Here is a 21,153-nt window from a genome sequence, read left to right as displayed (position 1 = left end):
ACTTGACTCAAATTGGAGTCACTTGGGAAGAGGGAACCTCTCTAGAGGAATCGCCTCTATCAGACTGGCCTGTGGGCGAGCCGGTGTTCTTGATTGATGGTTGATAGCCCTGTGTGGGTCGTCCTGCGTTACAGAAGAAAGCAGGCTGAGCAGACCACAGAGAGAAAGCCAGTAAGCAGAGTTCCTCCAAGTCTCTGCTTCAGTTCCTGGCTCAGTTTCCCTGCATGATGAGCTGTAAGCTGTAAGGTGACTCAAACTGTTTCTTCCCTGAACTGCTTTTGGCTATAGTGTTGTTATAGCAACAGAAAGCAAAGTACCACAGTAGGACTGCTCAGTGAGTCACTGCCTCAAAATACTCTCATTGTAGTAATTCATGGGAGAATGAGGAGTGTCTTAATGGCATCTTAGATGCTCTGAAACCAGGAAGCCCTCATCTATGTGGTTGGTGGAGAAAACATCTCAAAGGGCAAGGCTCTTTAGGCCATTAAACTTAGCTGTTGCTTGTATTTGAGTGTCTGAGTACCTCCACCCCATCGCTGTCTCTTCGGAGACATTCTGATGTAGCTCAGGCTAGGATTGTAGGTGTCTTGTTGGCCCCTCCCCCACTCAGTCTCTTGTGATAGGTCTCATTCTATCTCAGACTGGCCTGGAACTCAAGATCCTCGTCTCTGCCTCCCAAAAGCCGGGGTAAGAGGTGTGCCCCAGAATGCTTAGCTTGAGTCATTTCTAAATGAACAAAGTCTGTGGGCGCAGTCTTATACAAAAAGATTCAAGGCTTGCACAAATGTATGCACTGTAACCACAGCAGCAAATGATACACTCTGGGCTTTGGCTAAAATACAGACATACCCATCTAATCCTGAGATCCACACAATTGACAGGAAAAAAATTGAACATCTCATCTTGAAGCTGTAAAAACCCATGAGAGCATTCCTGTATCCTCAGCTGGGACCTGTCATCCGGTCACAGGTGCTGCTAGTGTAGTACAGACTGACTTCATACAGCCATGTGACTGTATCCCCAGGTGTGTCCAAGGTTGCCCACCATCTCCGAGGTCTTCAGAAGACAGGCAGACTGTGGCAGTTGGTAGATTCAGTATGGTCTCTGTGGTTTTAAGAATGGTCAAATTGACAGAGTTCTCTGGTCTCCGTGGACTGTAACCTTTTAACATTGAACTGGGATCTTGTTTTCCTTCTCAGCATTTATTGTGGGGACATTTAACATAGTTCTGTGTGTGTGTGTGTGTGTGTTGGCTGGGTATATTAAACATCCCTCCAGCCTCAGTCGTTGGCAGCCAGCCTAGCTGTCTTTGCTCAGCTCTCTTCTCTGGACTTCCTCATTCTACCCATGGATATTTCTAGCAGTAAGAATAGATGTGCCCCCCCCCCCCCCCATGGATTGTACCCAAGAGTGTCACAGAAATTTGCAAAGCAACTCTTAGAGAGCTTGGTGAATCAGCCCCTTTCATTTCCTTAAAGGAAGATGGAAAATTTTTGTGCTATTCTTGTCTGAGTTTTCCTTTGCTGGGTTTTGCTGGAATATCTAAGAGATACTCACATTTGCACTGACTGAAACGAACTGCTAGTGGTGGACAATGGAAGGAATATCCGCTGTTTATTATGACAATGGCCAAACCCACTTTGTGGGACTGCTCTCATTGTTTGACATCAAGGCTCAGCCAAGGCAGGAATGGGGGATGAATGGGGGGTGAATGGGGGGTGAATGGGGGATGAGTGGGGGTGAATGGGGTTCTCTTGCTTATGTCCACCCAGCCCTTCAATGCCAGGAGGCAGAAGGTTGTTTCAACAGATTTGAAGCCCACAGGTTGAATGTCTGTCTCTTCCTTGGGTTTTAACTGTTTTTGTTTTGAGAGAAGAGATGGAATGGGTATTGTTCTTTCTGGCTTTTATGGCTACCATTTCTGCCTAAGAACACCTGCCACCTTTGGAGTTGACAGCAGCCATTTTGTTTGGGCCATGGTTTGTAGGTTAGGATTTGGAAAAGAAGAAGTGAGGCTGGGCTGGGCTGTCCTTGCTTAAGGAGTCCTGCAGTTGTGGTCAGGTGGTGGTTGGAAATGTGGTCATCTGAGGGCATGATGACATCCATGATGGTCACTCGGGGGCCTGACACAGGCTGTGCTGGCCCTTGGCTGGGAGTTAAGCTGGTGGTTGTAACTAGGGAATCAACAAGCACCTTTCCAATATGGTAATCGCAGATTCTCTGACTTTCTTAGGCTGTGTGGCATCTCTCAGAGTGCTGGTCCCAAGATGACCACATAGAAACCCGTCAGCTTTTTCTGTCCAATCCGTTGAACTTTCAGTTTGGTGCATCTACATTTTCTTGATCCAAGCACAGACAGACCTAACTTCAGATTCCTCCTAATGGGAGCAGTGCTGAAGACTTCTGGGTGGAGTTCAGAAAGTACCATACTTACAGTGCTCTCTGAGACACGACAACGACAACTCTATACTTCCCTTTAGGGGCAGACTGCGCAAGACCCATTTCACCATGTTTTTGAGAGGTGCTTTAATGTTTAACCAGCCAGCAAAACAAGGACTTTGCTTAGTACTCTCAGTAACTGGAGACCAGCCAGCCATATGACAGGACAGGGCGCAGGTTTTATCAGTGCTAGGATATTAATTTGACATAGGGAATTTGTTGCTGCTTTGCCATTTCTAACAGACTGTGCTGTGTGAGCCTGCAAGATGGCTCAGTAGGTAAAGGCACTTGCTACCAGGCCCCACAGCTTAAGTGGGACCCGTGGGACCCACATAGAAGGAAAGAAGTGACTCCTAGAAGTTGTTCTCCAGCCTCTGCACATAGTCCATGACATTTGTGCACACGCACACACAACAGAAACAAAAATAGTTTATTAAATTACACTATGGCCAGTGCCTGTTGGGGGAAAAAAATGAGTGCCATCTAGACCAGGGGCAGGAGTTCTGCCTGCTAAGCTGGAGGGCACCTTCCAAAGGTCTGCGGCCACTCCTGACATGGTGCATCTTTCCTTGTTGGCTGCTGGGCCTGAGAAGTGAAATCCCAATGTTGAGCTCATTTGTTAGAATCTGCTTCCCCAGCTGGAACTTGTTCAAGAAGCTAAGCTCTTAACACTGTGAAACTTGGAGTCAAAAACTGCCTGGGAGAGGCTTTAGGAGGGGAAACAAGACGGAATGAACCGGATGAACGGGATGGCTGAAGACTGGCGGCTGCTGCTTGCTGTTCAGGAGCACTTCCCTCATTGTGCAGCTTGAAAACACGGGTGGGCTTTTTTTGCTTGTTTGATTTTGTTTTTCTCCTGTCGGTATTGGTTTACTTCATTTCTTGATATAGGGTCTCATTATCTAGCCCTGGCTGTCCTAGAATGCTCTGTGTAGACCAGACTGGCCGTGAATTCACAGAGATCCATCCATCCACCTGCCTCTGCCTCCCAAGCTCTGGGATTCAAGGTGTGTGTTACCAGTTTTACTTTAAATTATATGTGAGCATGGGTGTCTGTGGGGGTGCGGGTGACATAGAGGCCAGGAGGAGATACTGGATCCTCTAGAGTTAGTTACAGGTGATTGTGAACTGTCACAAGGTCCTGGGAAACAAGCTCACTCCTCTGGAGCAGTGCCCCTTAACCCTCGAGGCATCTTTTCTGCCCTGAGTTGTTAGTTGTTTGTTTCCACTAGTTTGAATTTTAATTTCCTTCTCCTTCAGATGAAGAGAGAGAGAGAGAGAGAGAGAGAGAGAGAGAGAGAGAGAGAGAGAGAGAGAGAGAGGAGAGAAAGGCAGGCAGACCTATCTGACAAGGGCTGTGGATGATTTAATCAGGTACTGTTCATACAAGACCCAGCATACTCCCTGCATGTAGTGTTTAGCCAGGCCTGGTCCTGCCCTTACCCTCTCTTGTTGACTAACCTACATAAAAGTAGCTATTGAGTGAGAGCTAAGTGTATATTAAAGGTTGGTGTGGGTGATTGTGGTCTCATAATAGTCCTTGAGGGCACTGATGGAAAACACCACTGAGGGGTACTGAGAGGTAGTCAGTCCTGCTAGGTCACACAGTCAGTGGAGATAAGAGACAGGACTCTGAGTGGAGCCCATGTGCTTTAATGGTTTGGGAGGAGGGGTATATATTTGAGAATATGGAGGAAGCCTCTGAGATCCCTGTTGGGATTGGTGAAGTGAATGGAGCACTGGTCTAGCAGCTGGGTTTCCAGTCTTTGCTGTGGCACCAGGCTTTCATCCTCATGGGAGACGAACTTGGTTTTCTCATCTGTGAAATGGGAGCATCTGTGTTAACTGATGGGAGTCCTTTCCTGCTCTCTCATTCTGTGGCCATGGATTTTATTTTTTGGCTAGACATGTGTGCCCTACATCACAAAACACCTGTAGTCTTGACATGCTGGGAAATCCAAAACCTTCATAGTCAGTCTATGCCACAACAGACTTAAACTTTAGTTTTTTGCAGTACTAGGGATTGAACCTAGGGTCTCTTGTGTTCAAGGCCAGTCTCCATTGCTGAGCTGTACCTGAAGCCTTTACATATTTTTATTTTGGGCTCATTAAGTTGACCACACTGGCCTTGCACTCACAATCTCTTGGCCTCAGCCTCCCAGGTGGCTGGGACTTTAGGCTTGTACCACAAGATGGACAAAACCTAAAGTTTGTTGAAACAGTACTTGACACAAGTTTTACAAGGGCCCAGAGATGTAGGGTTGAAGGTGAGAGGCCTCCATGCCCCGTTCTTTTAGAAGCAACTGCCTCTGGTAAAGAGGTGATGGTGGGTGGAGTTTGGACACGGATCCCTGTGCACTGTGTTCTGTACTCTCCTCTCCTTCCATGCTGGTAGCTGCTGCAGTGAGAAGTGAGGAGGGAGACGTCTGAACGCCAGCAGAAGTGACACAGACAGCTCGCCTGGAAGGCCGTGGTGGGTGGATGCCTGCTGTGGGCAGACGAAGTGCAATGATCTCCAGAGCTTCCCAAGGCTGCGCTCTGACCTTGCCCTGTCGGTGTGGTTCTAAACCCGAGCTGCTTATAAAGCGGACCTTGTGTTTGGAGCAGCTTGACTGATGGCTGAAACACTGCCTGATTAATGAGCACATCAGTTTACTGACCCAGATTTGTTTTTAAGCCTAGGTCTCAAAGTAGAAACAGTTAAACTTTTTTGGCTTAAATATGGAAACAGTCTGCTTGTGGCTCATTCAGTGAAGCCGTGAGCTTTAGTAATTCTGCCTCCCTCTTATTTAAAGAGTCCCGTGGGTCCAAGAATGTGTGTGTGGCTGACGCTTGAGAAAGCATAGGGCCTGACAGTCTCTCCAGCCGTGTGTCCTGGCCCAAGTCCACAGGGTGCCTGTCACTCCAGTCCCTCTTTCCCCAAGGACGACTTGCCCGACTGACCCTTTTGCTGGCTGCTTGCAAAGGCTGATGCGTTTCTTCCTCTGTGGAGCTCTGGGCCTTGGGTGTGGAAACATTCCTTCCTGTTGGCCTTAACGCCATCCTTGTGCCATTGAGGACTGAAGGTGAACTGAAGGGAAGCCATTTTCTAACTGAGGGGCATTCTGCAAGATCACCATCCCATGTCCCAGATCACCCTGAGGAAAGAAAAGAAGAGAAAAGAAAAGAAAAGAAAAAGGAGAGGGGAAGGCAAAAGAAAGCCAGGAGTGAGGAAAAGGGTGGACAGGGTTTCCCAGAGCCTGTATATCCGATCGGGTCTCTTACCCCACCCTGCCGTCCTTTGATCTCCAGGCTCACCTGACACAGCCTTGATTTGTTTTGAATGACATGGGATGGTGATTTTGCAGAATGTCCCTACATCCCACACTCCTCTTGCCTCAGCCTCCCCAGGGCTGGGATTATAGGTGTGTGTCTCCAGACTCAAGGGAAATAGTTGATGTAGTGCAGATAGTCAGGGAAGGAGTAGGATCTGGCTTGGACACCAGAGCTATCCAGGGACCTGGGGCCTCTCCAAGATTAGACACCTCTGTGCTTTGTCCCACTGTCCATTCAAAGTTCTGAAAAGTCATAGGAGTAGTTCCTGGGACCCAGGGGAGGTAAGAGGTGTTGGATCGTCCATGTAGGAAGAGCCCAGATTTCCCAGAGGTCTTGGTTTATGTCTGCTGTCCACACGCAGCCACTACCGCACCTCTCATCATCCTTCAAAGGTGTCCTCTGACTGACGATTCCATGACCACATTACTCGATGTCCCATGCAAGAGCCCAGGGACTTTGCTCCTCTGCCACCTCTTGCTGTTGTCTACATGAACGTTCAAGTCAAGGCTTGAAGTGGGGAAGGCATGTGACGGAGGGACTAGGGCTGTGATCGCACAGAGATCGGAGGTTACCACAACTCAGGCTCCTTGTATTTCCTTCCCTCCTCCTGTTCATGTCCTCTGTCACCATGAGGTCCTTTTAGCCAAGGTGTCCTAGATGCTTCCACCACATGGACTGGGTTGGGACTGCTGGCCCCAGCCTCTGCTGCTCCTCTCGCTGGCTCCCCATGGCCAGCCCTGCCTATTCTTGGCTCCTGTGCCCTCATGATTCACTTGACCTTTCTGGTTTATCTTCCTGGGCCCTGCTCTACCCTGGCACAGTCAGTCAGCTTCAAACCCTGCTGTGGTGTTCTTAAGGTACAAATTATCCTGGCTCCCCTTGTCACGGGACTGTGGGCTGAGAAAAAACCAGACAGACAGATAGTAGCAACAGCCGAAAGGTGCCAGGAGCAGGATGAATCATAACAAGTGAGGGTTTAGGGCTAGGACTGTGCTGTCTAGTACAGCAGCCATTAGCCACGTGCAGTTGTTGGAGGTGTAATTTAATTAAAGTGTGGTACATTAATAGCAGCAAGAGTTCCTTTAGCCGCCTGTGGTATGGCTTCACTTCTGAGCCTTTCAGATAGTTCTGTCATCCAGCAGGGAGCACTTAGCTTCTCTTCTCCAAACATCACTGGGAGTACTTTCTTCGTGTGTGTTACAAGTGTTCATAAGGACTCTCCAGACCAGATCGCGTGGCTTTGAAAAGCACAGTTTGCAGTGAGCTCATTTTAAACAGCTGAGGTACCCCAGCAGCAGTCAGTGAGCCCCAGTGTTTGAGTGGTGCCTCTTACCATGATCCTAGAGTACTCTTGCCAACAGTGCCATGCCCTTCATCCTAGGCAGTTTGCCCCTAACACGGTTGGCTCCATTTCTGCCTGTGCTACTTACTTACTACATGTTGTCTGTTAAACTGAATTGTTTCCAGTTCGCCCTGTCTGAAAAGGAAGCTTTGTTACTATACATGAGCAACCATCCAAGACAAGGCAAATTCTTAGAAGCAAACTTTTTTTTAAGTCTTATTTGGACTAGAAGGCAAGTGTGGTGACACACACCTGTAGTTCCATCGCTTGGGAGACCGAGGCAGGGAAGTGGCCATGAGTTTGAGGTCAGCCCAGGCCTGTCTCAAAACAACAGACAAGAAAAATAAAAATCTCAAGCCAAGCAAGCTGGCAATAATAATCCTACTGGCTAGAGTTAGGTGTAACTCAGTGAGTCGCCTGTAAGTGTGAAGCCCTGGGTCCTGTGCCTACCACAACACATGTAAAATAACACACATGTAGAAAAGTGAACGGTGACTCTCAGATGACGCATGCTGTGTGGCTCACCAGGTCCCAGCAGGTCTTTTCTCTAGCAGACTCTGTAGCAGGCCCCCACTTTTCTAAAGACAAGCCCAAAGGTGTAATGGCACCTAATGGATGGTCCTCCATTAGTCGGAAAGATGGAAAAGTGTTTCCGGAGGAATAACTGCTGACTCTTACTCAGTATTGTGGCATCTCTAGTTCCAGGTGTATCTTCACATCTAGAGCACGTGATGGCCATGTGTGGTGCCGTGCAGCACACTTGAAGATGTTGTGCCTTGGGTCACTGTTAATCTCCAGTTATCACCGAGTATCCTGAAGGATTTGTGAAGTCCCAGCATTTACTTGCCATATTGAAAATTAAAGGGGGATTGATGTTGTTTTGAGACAGGGTCTCACTGTGTAGCCTGGGCTGGTCAGGAACTCACTTTATAGAGTAGAGTAGGCTGGCCTTGCCGGCGCTGAGATTGCAGGTGTGTGCCACCATGCCCAGCTTGGTCTCTTTTTTTATAAAGAGTTTACCTCACTGTCTTAGAGAGTGGAAGTCCAAATTGCATCTTATCACAGTGGAAGTGTGTGGCTTGTAATGTCACAAGCCATGTGGCCTCTGGAAAACTCCAGGGGACACTCATGAGAGGATGAAGGTGGAAAGGGCCATGGAACACAGACAGTGGGATAGTTCAGTGACCAGAGATACTTGCCACCAAGCTTGATAACTTGAATTTGGTCCCTGGAGCCAATGTATAGGTGAGAGGAGAGAGTGAACTGCACAGATTCATTCCCTGGCCTCCACACAAGGGCCATGCACGCATACTCCCTGCCCCCACATCATATACACTGCATTTTAAAAAGAAGGACAAGAAAGTCAAGAGTCCCACTTTACTGTGAAAATGGGTTCCAGCATCAGGCTCTTTGGAGAGGTCTGAGGGACCCCCTTCCCAGTGGATCTGTAGACCATGCTGAGGAACTACTGGAAACCAGTGCACACTGGGTTAAAAGGTTCACTGTCTAGAGTGAGATACTTGCCTACCATGTAGCCTCAGAAAGACCATGTCACCTGGCTCCAGTCGTCTTATCTACATGCTGGCCCTGGGGTTCCTGTTGAGCCTGTCTTACAGGGTCATTTCCAGGTTCATGCCTTTGAGGCCTCTCTCCCCAAACCAAAGCTGTGTGTTTATAAACAGCATCACCAAGGAGCCTTTGAAGTACATGTCATCTCTGATATGTAGGACAGTTATTTTTAAAGAGCTGACATCCTGTCACTGTGCCCCTGTTTCTGGGGACACCTCCATGAAGCCATTCATTCTTCTCAGTTTACAATCGAGGTAGTAGAGGCTTTGATAAGCTGATTGGCCAGAAAGCAGAGAATTGTCCCCAGTATGTAACACTGGCATGCTGTTCCTGAGGCTTGCTGGCTCTGGTTGTCTTAGCTGGAGTTCTTATTCTATGCAGGGCTGTGTTTTTGACACACTAACACATTCAAACAGAGAGATCGCCACTGTCAGCAATTCTCTGCTTAAATAAATTACCCTCCATGTGAGTCACCTAAGTTGAAGATCTAAGACATCACACAGAGGGAACCAGTTTAGAAGTCCCTCATAGTGCAGATTTTTAAGTCAGCTGGATTGCTGGGTGTGGTGGCACACGCCTATTAACACCGGCTCTTAGAGTAGGTTCCTGGCCAGCCCGGGCTTTAAGCAAGCCATCTCAAAACAGCAGATTACCTGGAATCGTAAATGATTTGCTTTGTGGGAGGGGTGGGTTTATACTGCCTTTGAACTCCAGATCCTCCTGCCTCTACTTCCCAGGAACTAGAATTACTCACATGCCCACCCAGGCCCAAAGGCTCATGTGTTTTGAGAGTAAAGACCTGCCCATCTTCTGGAGGTGTTTGTCCTTATGAATTACTCATCTCCACAGATCATTTCCCAGGAAAATGATGTTCTGTGCACTCAAGTACCCCTACTTCATTTTGGAGGATCTTTTGACTGTGATGTAGGTGACAAGGAACCACAGTGAAGACTTTTCTTTACTAGGGGATGGAGCAGAAGGCACCAGGCTGTGGCAACCAGCTGTTCAGATAGTATTTAAGGAAATCTTTTTAGTTCAGTTCAATCTCAGTTCAGTCAACTGAGCTCCAGAGGCGGAAGTCCTCCAGCAACTAGTTGCACTTAATTGCAGTGCTGAGCTGGGGGTTGGATGCAGATTGGCCTTCCTCTCCCTACCCACCGAAATGTAGCCAAGTCGTAACTAACTAAAGGTCTCTGGTTCAGTCTCGTGGGTTTTAAAGGTCTGCTTGAATTGCATTTGTTAGAAGTCCAATTCTGGATCATTTGGATGAAACAGAAAGCGAGGGTGAAGGTGGCGATGGGGGGTGGGGGGTGGGGTGGGGGAGGCTGCCTCAGGTGAGAGAGCAGTAGAGCAGGGGCTGCTGCGACCTCCATAGCCTTTCCCAGGGTTCCAGAGTGACAGTTCGGAGTTACTCCATGCTTCCATCCATCCTGTTAGCCACCTCTTTGGGGAAGTCCTTTTTGCCAGGTTTCAGAAACTCTTTAAAATGAAGTCTCATTAGTTCTGAAGCTTAGGCCTTTCTCCATAATCACTTATGGCTGGGAGTATCATTGCTGATTGGCCAGGTGAAGTCACTTGACCTTTCTTGGGCCCAGAGTCGCTTTGCCAGAGGCTGAGCCCTGGGGTTGAGGCTGTTAGGTTGGGCAGGTGGGAAGGATTTTGGTTTGTGGGCTCCTATACCTCAGTACTTTGGGGAAATTGTTACTCAAGTAGACTTGATTTCTGGCAAAATTAAGAACTAGATCACGATACCTCCTTCACCAGCAACTGGAGTGGGAGCTGTCCCTGACTCTGTTCCCTTAACTGGGCTGCCTCAGTGGGAGAGGGTGTGCCTAGTCCAGCAGTGAGGGGAGGATGAGGGAGGGGCTGTGTGAGGGGGGCATTGGGAGGAGAGCGGGGCTGCTACCCAGATGTAGAGTGAATAATTGAATAAATTGGTAGCAAAAAAAAAAAAAAAAAACAAAAAAAAACAAAAAAAAACAACAGTAGATAACTTTGTCTCAGGAAAGATGAACTTGTTAGCTGCGACCACTTTATGACTAGATGTGTGGTGGCTGGATGGAGCTGATCATGTGATACCCAGGTGTATAGCTCATTGTTGGGAAAACGTGATTATTAGACCCGTCTCTTGCCCACTACCCCTACCCCCACCCTCGTGCTCTTCAATATAGAGAGTCTTGAAAGGGTGTTAGCCAGACTGGTGGACCCAAAAATACTGCCCAAGGCATCTTCAGAAATACTCAAAACCCTGTGACAGTTTGATAAGTTCCAAATATGATCAGGCCATTTTCCTGAAATCCATCACAAACTGTGATCCCAGCCTCCCTGGGAGGCTAACGCAGGAGGGTTATGAGTTCAAGGTCAGCTTGGGCTACAGAGGGAGAACCTGTCTCCAAAAGCAGAAAACAGAACAAAAAAATCCAGCCCACTATCCAACCTGTACTACCCGTCCCCAGCATGGGTGTTGACTCACAGAAGCCGGAGCTGAGCTGGATGAACAGCTTGCCGACAGCATCTGAGGAGGACGCCAGCTCTCACTCGGGGCTTATGTAAACCCTGCACTGTGAAAGCTTGTGGACTTCCTGAGTCTTAGGAAATTCCCATTTCCCTCCAGGAGGAGAGAGCTGGATACAACACAAAAACCCTGATGACTGTGACCCAGAACTGGGGCCAAGGCCTGTGTCACATCCCTTCATGTGTTCTGGACGGTGGGCTGTGTCGTCAGACCCATCCGCCAAGCCCACAGCCTGAGACGATAAAGGGATGAATTAGAAGAATTGACCCAAGCCTCTTTCAGCCCAAGAGACCCTACATTTCCACACGCACAGCACAAGTTATTATGAAGGTTAATTGCAAGGAAAACCCTTTCTACACTGCAAACATCTGGCTCCCTCAGATGCCTGTAAACATTGCCACTCCTTCTTGCCACTCCTTCTCATCCAAGCAAGGCCATGGCGTCCTCCTTAGGATCAGCTCCCCACCCACCCCACCCTACCCCACCCCACCCCACCCCAGCAACCCAAGCGTTCCCACTCGGGCCTCTGTGTAGATCCTATGTACTCCTTTGAAGTTTTTCTAGGAGTCTCTTCTGCTGTAGATGGTCTGGTGAGGGTCTCTGCTGCTGAGCCCCACAGCATCCCCACACTGGTGGTTCTAGAATGGACGCCCCTATCAGACTGGAGGTGCCCTGAGGTCAGGGTCCTGCAGGTGGCAAGCCTGCAGTCAGTATTTAACATCTGAGTCCCAGGGTTTAGGGCTTTTCGGGAGTGTGGGAAACGGTGCAGTCATATGAACTGAAGCCATCAAAGGCAACCGAGAGTTTTTCCCCAGGGGACCAAGGAGGTTTTGACATATACTGGGCTTTCGGACATAGTAGTCACTGGATATATTTTTTTACAAATATATTACAGAGTGTGGTGGTAAATGCCTATTAAATTTCAGGACTGGGGAGGTAGAGGCAGGAAGATTGAGAGTTTAAGGGCATAGCAAGACTATTCTGAGTGTGTAAGCGAATGAATGAATGAATGAATGAATGAATGAAAAACCTAACGTGTAAGTGTTGCTAAAGTAAGTTGCAAATGCAGTTTCTTCTCAGTCACATGACCAGCTTGAAGTTCTCATGTAGCTGGTGGCTGGTGGCAATCACTGACTGGACAGTGTAGATTCTGGATTCTTCTTACAATGGCTGACAGGTTTTGAACAGTGCCAAGCCTACTGGATTGTAAAGTGACTCAGGGTCCTGGCGATGTGTAGATTCCTTCCTGGTGTTTCTGGTCAGATGCAGCAGATGTTTGTCGCTTCCTTCCAGAGCCTGATTATAATTCCTCCATCTTCCCTCTGACTATAGGATGCACGCCAGAAATTCCGATCTGTCCTGGTTGAGGCGACGGTGAAACTAGACGAACTGACTAAGAAAATCGGCAAAGCTGTGGAGGACTCAAAGCCTTACTGGGAGGCCCGCAGGGTGGCCAGGCAGGTAAGATGGCCTGACGGTGTCTGCTCTGCCCACTGCCCCCAGTTGCATACGGGGTCGCCTTGTGGTTTCCATATCTCCCACTGAAGGTTAGAAGCACCTGCCCCAGGTGACAAGGTCGTGGCTCTGTATAAGGATGGCTGCCTTTTATCAGCCTTCTTATTATACCCTGTCCTCATCGGCTCCATCCAGTTCATGACACCTTTAATAGAGCATGAGTGCTGATTTGGATGGCCTTGTCACATGACTTGTGGTGGCTGAAGCCTCTGGGTAGAAGAGCTGGACTCGTGGGCATTGTGAATGTGTCCAGATTTTCCTTCTGTATGTTCCTCCTCTGTTAGTGGCTGCCTGTAAGGCACAGGGCAGAGTGACCCTTGGGTAGCCCTTCTTACTTCTCACCTGTTAGAGTTTGTGTTTACAGTGAGAGCAGCTCACTTACGTGGACTTTGTCTAGGGTTTTACCTGCAAAAGAATCAGATACAGAAGGGAATAATGGACAAACAAGCGAATGACAGACCTGGGGAGCCATGAGTTGATCCTATGTCCTCTTCTACCTCCCAGACTTAGAATTCTCTCCTGCCTCATCACCCACATCCCTCCAAACTCCTTCCTGCTCATAGCTGGGTGAGCAAAGCAGTCTGGTTGGTGTCATCCAAATCACGCTTGGTGGGTGGGGCCCCATCTGGCTACAGCACACGCTGGAGTGGATCTTACAGCCTTCCTTTTCTGTAACCCCACTCTCCTTTGTGGGAGGGAGCTGTGTTGGGAGGCACCTCATCTGCTGGGAAACAGAGGGTTGTGGCATATCTCTTCCTTCTCCTATCTTCTCTTGCCACTAAAGATGATAATCAAGACCTCTGACCTCTTTCCCGGTAGCTGGTGGGGAAGTAAGGCGAGAGTTGGGATGTCCCTGCCCTCAGCTCTAAGGGACCGTAGTCGCTAATGGAGGAACCGGAAGGGTGCACAAGGCTGAGGCAGGAGGACGTTACGTTTCATTCTGTGGATGTGGATGATGAGCTGGGGCAGACACTGTGAGTGGCCCTGGGACCTTTCTGATGGTAGGAGAGTGTCTACCCCAGCTGCTGCCAAGTGGGGCTTCCTGTTTTCTTCCTCTGCCTTGTCCCCACCCTCTTCCTTTTGATATTTGTAAACCCCTCAGACTATGCCCAGCGAGGGTGGTATCCGAGAGTCTTGCCAAGCACTTCCTTCAAGTGTGCACCATGACCTTTTGCATCTCATTTTTGAGATGCTGGTGGTCCAGGGCCAACATTGTTCTTAGGACTTAAACGAGAGGATGTGTCTGATAGTGGGATCCCTGCATGGGCTTGGATTTCAGTCTCATTTAAAAAATAATAATTTATAGTGGAAAACTTAGAACCAGCTTACTGGCTCCTCCTCCTCCTCTCCCTTCTCCATCTTCAAAGGTAGTGTCATACATCTGAATGCCTGTATCCCCCATCCAGCATCTCACTGAACCCCATTGGGTACTTATAAGGAGAACAACCTTTCCTACAACTTGCTTTTCTGTAGACATATAGCCACAGGACCAGCAGAATTGTAACCGTGCATCAGAACCCTGCATTGCTTTGCTCCTGATGTCAAATCCTCTCCTGACAATAAATCAGGCCCATCCTGTGACCCCAAGGCCAAGTCTAAGTTGTACCAAGAGCAGCCAGACCATGTCTCCTCCTTTTCTAAACTGGGCTGGGGGCAGGGAACTGGCTTTGATTTCTTTGAGAGCTTTTGTATTTGGGCCCAAGCTTGTTTTCAAGGCTGCTCTGATATCTGCATCCCATCTGGCTGTCAGCAGGAGGATGAGGGCAGTGTGGTTTGTGTCTCTGCTTGCTCTGCCCTGTGGAGTCCAAGTGCCTGTCAGTTACCACAGGTAGTCCAACCTTTGTTTATCTGTTGGCTTTTGTTTTGTTCTCTCTCTCTCTCTCTCTCTGTCTCTCTCTAAAACATATATAACAAAAAGTTTTCCATGTAACCTTTTTACAGTGTGCTAGTTCAGTGCTAGTAACATTTACCTTGTTGTGCAACTCAGACCACCAGAATCATTTCTCGTCTCAAATTGAGATTCTGTAGCCACAACTATGCAGTCTCTCCCCATTGCGCTCAGTCTCTCAGTTTCTCTCTCTCAGTCTCTCTCTCTCTCTCTCTCTCTCTCTCCCTCTCTCCCTCCCTCCCTCCCTTCCTCCCTCCCTCCCTCCCTCCTTGCATCCCTCCCTCCCCATAGGCCCTGCCAACTGTCCTTCTGCTTTCTTTCCTAAGAGCTTGGCTGCTCTAGGTGCCTCATAAGCATCCGGTATTGAGGAATGTTGGATGTTTGTGACTGGCTCATTTGACATCAGTACCTAGTGTTCGTCCCTGGTGTGTCACATCAGAGTTCCCTCCATTTGTCTGTCTGTCTGTCTGTTTATTGAGACAGAGTCTTACTGTGTGAAACCAACTGGCCTCAGAGAGAGAGAGCTCCCTGCCTCTGCCTCCTGAGTGTTGGGTTAAAGATGTGGGCTCCCTCCCTTCCTTAAAAGAAATTCTTTTTACATGAATTTATATTGTATATATGGGGTAGGGCATGGGAGGTCAGAGGACAGCTTGCAGGGATCAGTTCTCTCCTGGACAGTGTGGGTTCTGGGGATCAAACTTGGGTAAGGAGGCTTCGTGGTCAGCTCCTTTATCCTCTGAGCATCCCTCCCAGGGGCCCGCTCTTGGTTTTGAGGGTGAATGTTATGACACTGTGTGTATAACCCCATCATGTTTGTCTGTCAGCATTGGCAGTCTCTTTATTTTTAAGTGGTTGGAATGTGTCAGAAGAGTGCAGAGCCCTTTGGACAGTGCCAGCATGATGAAGTGACAAGGTCAGGAAGCTTAGTGATGCTGCATGTCGGGTGTTTACGGGGCCACGGAAGGCCATGTTCTACATGTTCTTTGAAAGAGCCGCTAAGGGAGGAAACATTTGAAATTTGTAGAGTGACTTGGCTGGGAGAGAGCTGGCAAAGCTGGGCCTGTGAACCAGAAAGCACAGCTTAGAATCCCAGGTCACCAGTCAGCTGTGGGACCTTCAGCTGGTCTCTTAATGGCTGAGTCTTCCTCTTCTCATAAAATGGAGTTGCCTGCTGTCAGCTTTTGCTACAAATCAAACCACTTGTGACTTAGTGGCTTGAAACACTTCTTTACCTTATGGTTTTGCCAGGCAGGTTTGTTTGTTTGTTTGTTTGTTTTGTTTTCCTGACCTCAGGCTTGACTGCTGATACTGTCTGTATGCAGTTGGTTTGCTGCAACTGGCTCATCTTGGATGGCCTTATTCTTTAGATGTTTAGTTGGTTGTCACCTGGGGTGGCAGGGGTGGCTGTCTCTCATTCAACAGGACAGACTGGTCCTTTCACAGGTGTTGGATTTCAGGAGCAGAAAGGGCATGCCCTTCCCAGGTCACTGCTTGACTTCACTTTTGTTGATATCCTTCTGGCTGGAGTAGGTCCCATTTGTGTGATCTACCCTGGCAATTGAATTAGTATCTGGGAAGTATTATTTAGAGAAGTGCTTTATTATAGATATTTTTCTGTCAAATATTGTATATCTATGATGAACCTGCTGACTTAAAATATACAGCAGTAGCTAGATATAAATATAAATAAATATAAATATACTTAAGTAACTCGAACTTAAGTACAGGACCCCAGTGGTTCTCAGCACCAACATCTGACCGCTCGCGGCTGCCAGGGACTCAAGCTCCAGGGGCTCTGAGGCCACACACGTGCACACATAATTAAAAATAATGAAGATAAAACTTTTGAAAAAATACAATAAAATCCAAACATTACCAAACACCCTAGGGCAGAATAAGAAGCATACCTTTACTGGCTGGGAGGGGATCCATAAGTCATCAGTACCGAATGGATTCCGCAAGTGCAGCCACTTGTTCATCTCTTCTTGAGTGTCCTTATGTCCTGCAGAGGCTCCTCTCAACTTATAAGAGTGAACATGTGTTCACTGGCAAATTCCCTCTGTCTTTTTCTGGGTGTATATTCCAGTCGACTCATTACCGTACTCATGGCCGACAGCTCTGTAACTCAGGCCTGCATGAAGCTCAGCCAGCACACATCTCTGTCCGTGAGGCACACCACACTCCAGAGCCCCTCAGCCAGCACCAGAATCACTATGTCATTGCTCCCATGGGGCTACTTAAATAGCAAAATCAGCAAAAGGAACAGAAAAGAAGGCACCAAATAGACTGTGGTGAGAGTGTGCTCGTCTACTGTGTAAGCACAGAAACAGAAGGCAGAGCGTCACCTCAGCTCAGAACATGACCCAGGTGACTGGTGCTGTTGTGGCTCCCTACACATCTCAGTGACTAGGAGAACCCTGAGCATCGGTTTGTGGTTACAGCGAAAGCTTAGCCAATAGCCACATGGGCAGGTATGGAATCTGTAAGTGATGGGCTCTCCCGGGCTTGTTAAGTGAAGAGCCGGGGGGCTGGCTCAGTTAGTACACACGGGAACAATATAACATCTCTGTGGGATGCTACTGACCAGGAAAGCTTGGGAGACCGGCATGCTTGACTACTGTAGGCGAGAGAGCCTGTGGAGACATCAGGAGAACAGAGGTCTAAGGGAGGGAGTGATATGAAGTATGAACGTGGGTAAGTGGGCATGCTCAAGGACCTGGGGAATGAGGCCAGGGGGCCGAAGCACCACTCAGGAAGGAGCATGAAGGGCTGCAGCTCAGCTGGGCCATGTCGGGGGCAGTCTGTGGGAACACACTTATGTTGTGTGGTGTCCCCACGTGAATGCCCTCGCTATTTTATTTTGGTTTGGTTTGAGTTGGGGTAGCCTAAGGTGACAGTCTTCTGGGAGCTAGGATTGCAGGTGTGTCCTGTAATGCCCAGGGCTGCAACACCACCTGTTTGAGCTCTGACATGTTAATAGGTATCATGCTTCATGCTTGGTGGTATCAATATCTTCCCTTTAAAAAAAAAAAAAACCTTATTTTTATTTGATGTCTGTGAGTGTTTTGCTTGCACATATGTCCGTGTACCATACGTATGCCTTGGTGCCCTTTGAAGTCTCGAGAGCGTGGCAGATCTCCTGGAACTGGTGTTTTAGACGGTTGTGAGCCACCACATGGGTGCTGGGAATCACATTTAGTTCCTTTGAAAGAGCAGTTAAGTGCTGAGCCATCTTACAAGCTCTTCCCACACCACACCCCCCACAACTCCCCATTTTACAAATGATAAAACTGGTATTGGAGCCTAAGATTGCTTCTTAGGCCTCTACCCAAACCAATCCCATTTGGAGGCCTCAACTGAGAGAACATGAAGCAGGCTAATGGCAGATGACACAGGAGTTAAAGATTGTGTGATGGCCAGCCCGGCCACTAGGAAGTTGTCAGAGATCTGGTCTGGCCTGGGTGTTTGAGATTTCTCAGAACAATTAGGTGGAGGTGAATGCCTTAGTCGGAAGGCAGGAAACTCAGAGGGACAGGAAGATGGAGACAGGATGTGTATAGATTGCCAAGAGTCAGAGGTCAAAGATGGAGGAGAGAGGTGAAGGCACTTGTTTACACGCCTGAGGAACTTCCTTTTGGAGCAGGCTTGGGTAGGCCTGGGGTAGGTTAAGCCTGCCATGAGGTACTGCAGTTCTCAGTGATGAGCGGTACCAGGCAGCTGGGCCTATGACCGTCAGAGCATTTATATCAGGGTGCTAGAGTGGGGTTCACTTCCTCATTCTCAGAGGATAACAGAGGAAGGACAATGTGGTGTCCAGTCTCCGTGAGGAGAGCAGCAAGAACTGGACCCAGGCTTGCCTGGTTCTGTCTGTTGCCTGACAGCTGGCACATTGTGGGCACTAGGGATGGTATAAGTTTGGCTGACCAACCCATGGGCGGACTGAGGAGCCTTGCAGGGCACACAGTAGCCTGAGGTGTCCGTAGTTACCCTCTCTGTCGTCTGCCTTTTCTGGGCTGGAATGACTAAGGTTTCCTCCTTTTGTTTTGTTTTGTTTTGTTTTACATTCAATGATGTATATAAGTCTGTCTGTCCATGAGTGTGTGTGCCATGGCATGTAGGTAGAGTGATCAGAGACAACATTTAGTAATCGATTTTCTCTTTCTACCATGTGATCCTGGGATTGGACCTGGACAGTCACACCTGCTGGCCCGTTCTGCTTGTTTTAGCCTGGGCCCTTCACTGCACACTTCCCCCGCCCTCTGGAACTTCAGTATGGCTTCATCATGTCTCCTTCTTCCAATGTTCATTTCTGCTCAGTCAGAATTAACTCACCATGGGACTTGGGTGAGGAGGTCTGGATTGGTGACGTCCATCCCTGTGGCCCCGGTCACATTCTTCTGGGTGGCCACAGGCCAGGTCTGGGAACTGCGTCATCCATGCTGCCTGAGGTGAGTGTGTGGTGGACTGAGGGGGCGCTTGCCCTGAAGCAGAGTGATTTACAGTGTGTAGGAAGTGCAAGGTTACTTTCCCCTTGCCCAGAGGATGTGCCCTGCCTTGCAGGATTGGCTGGAGCGTCTGGGAATGAGAGAGCAGCGGCATTTTGGAAGCCTAGATTATTTTAGTTCTTGTCTTTGTTTTTCTTTTTGTTTTTTTCTTTTTCTTTTCTTTTTTTTTTTTGGGGGGGGGGCAGGCGGGCTGAGACAAGGTCTTGCTATGTAGCCCTTAACTAGCCTGAAACTCCATATGTGGACCAGGCTGCCCTTGAACTCACAGAGAGATCTGCCTCTCCCTTCAGAAGGCTGGAATTAAATATGTGGACCACTGCATCTGGCTTTTTTTTTTTTAAGTAAGTTTTTACTATGTAGTCCAGGTTGCCCCCAACTCCTGAGCCTCCTGCCTCAGACTCCCAAGCATCAAGATTACAAGTATATCCATGCCACCATGCCCAGGAAGCCAATGTTTGTTTGTTTGTTTGTTTGTTTGTTTGAGACAGGGTCTCACTATGTAGACCTAGCTGGCTTGGGACTTGCTCTGTTGATCAAGCTGGCCTGAAATTCAAGAGATCTGCCCACCATGTATTGGACTTGAAAAGATGTGCAACATCACATCTGGCTAAAGCCAGCACTTTTGAATTAGAATGGGCTCCAGATGAGTGGCAGCCTCTGAGGGACATGTCTTGGCTTCCATGAACTGTGCCACGTCCAGGGGCTGCCCCTCCTGCTTGACTACTGAGCTCTGCCTTGGGCATCTTGGCTTAGGGCTGGAACTAGAAATGGATACGGTACGGCCCACCTGGAGGCTTCCCTGGCAGTGGCATGGACCACTTGCATCTGAGCCTTCCCTGAGTGCAGGTGGCTGGAAGACAGGCACCAGAGCTGGTCGTGCCGGGCCTCAGCTAGGGAGTGAGGAGGAATGAGCCATTGGAACTCTGTTTCTCCTTCCCTCTGGCTTTTCACTGGGGATAACAGATTCCCAGCAAGCCCTGCAGGTGGGGCAGCACATGCTTTCTGAAGCTGACAGATGTGCTTGGCACCACAGCACAGCAGTGAGAGGGGGACTTTGTTGTAGAGTTTTCTACACTGTCCGAGTCCTCAGAGCTCCTTGGGCGTTTCTGGTTAGCGCTATGTATTTTATTTCATTGGCCTGTTTGTTTGTTTGTTTGGGTTTTTTGTTTGTTTTTTGTTTTTTTGAGATAGTCTTTTGCTATGTAGCTCAAGCTGGCCTGGAGCTTGCAATCCTCCTGCCTCTGCTTCTTGAGTGTTGAGATGACGGGCCAGAAACACCACTCCCGGCTTGCACTCCCTATTTTCACTGGAATGATGATATTAAAGAAGGGAGTCTGGCTTCCCTCTCTGACACCATGGGCGTTCCCTGGCAAGAGTGACAAGGGATTAATCATCCAGTTACACAAAGTCAGAGTGTAGCTGTGTCTCTGTTGCCAGTTTGGGCAATACAGGTAGGCCTGTTTGTTCTGCTAAGTAGCATGGTTTGAGCTCTGGCCAGACAGCAGGCTTCCTCAAGAACACTTCGTACACTTTCTGTTCCTGTTTTTTACTTTGGGGGTGCCCCAGGCTTTCTTCCTTTCTCTTTTCTTTCCTACCCCCACTTGTGACTTTAAATTTTCTCCTTTCCCTCCTATGAAAATTGACCCTTAAGAACACAATGAATTAATTGCATTAGGAATGGAGCTCCTAGCAAGTCTGAGGTCCTGCATTTGAGATCCAGCATTGCCAGAAAAGACCAGGCATGATGGCATATATACAGCTGTAATGTCAGCATTTCAGAGGGCTAGGGAGGAGGTCAAGGTCAACCTGGGAGGTCTATAGCAGATATATATATATATATATATATATATATATATATATATATAATTTCTGTTTCTGTTTTTTACTTTGTGGGTGCTACTACTTCTCTTTTCTTTCCTACCCCCACATTTGACTTTATATTTTTCCCTTTCCCTCCTATAAAAATTGATTTTATATATATATATATATATATATATATTTACCTCAAAAATTTATTACCTCAAATTTATTACCTCAAAAAGCAAATAAACATAAAGCCACCTAA

The 21,153-nt window shown here is 48.2% G+C and overlaps 1 protein-coding gene across 1 annotated transcript in view; it reads left to right on the top strand.

Annotated features, from left to right (window-relative positions):
* The window catches only part of Sh3bp5 (SH3 domain binding protein 5), a 63,753-nt gene that overhangs the window by 11,855 nt on the left and 30,745 nt on the right, over positions 1–21,153 (top strand). Inside the window, exon 3 of the mRNA XM_034498793.2 lies at positions 12,513–12,641. Coding sequence (XP_034354684.1) covers positions 12,513–12,641 — 129 coding nt within the window. The remainder of the gene's footprint in view (positions 1–12,512; positions 12,642–21,153) is intronic.

The sequence above is a fragment of the Arvicanthis niloticus genome, chromosome 3 (assembly GCF_011762505.2).
Source record: "Arvicanthis niloticus isolate mArvNil1 chromosome 3, mArvNil1.pat.X, whole genome shotgun sequence".
Lineage (NCBI taxonomy): Eukaryota > Metazoa > Chordata > Mammalia > Rodentia > Muridae > Arvicanthis > Arvicanthis niloticus.
The sequence above is the reverse complement of the archived record's forward strand: the minus strand, read 5'-3'. Positions and strand labels throughout refer to the sequence as shown.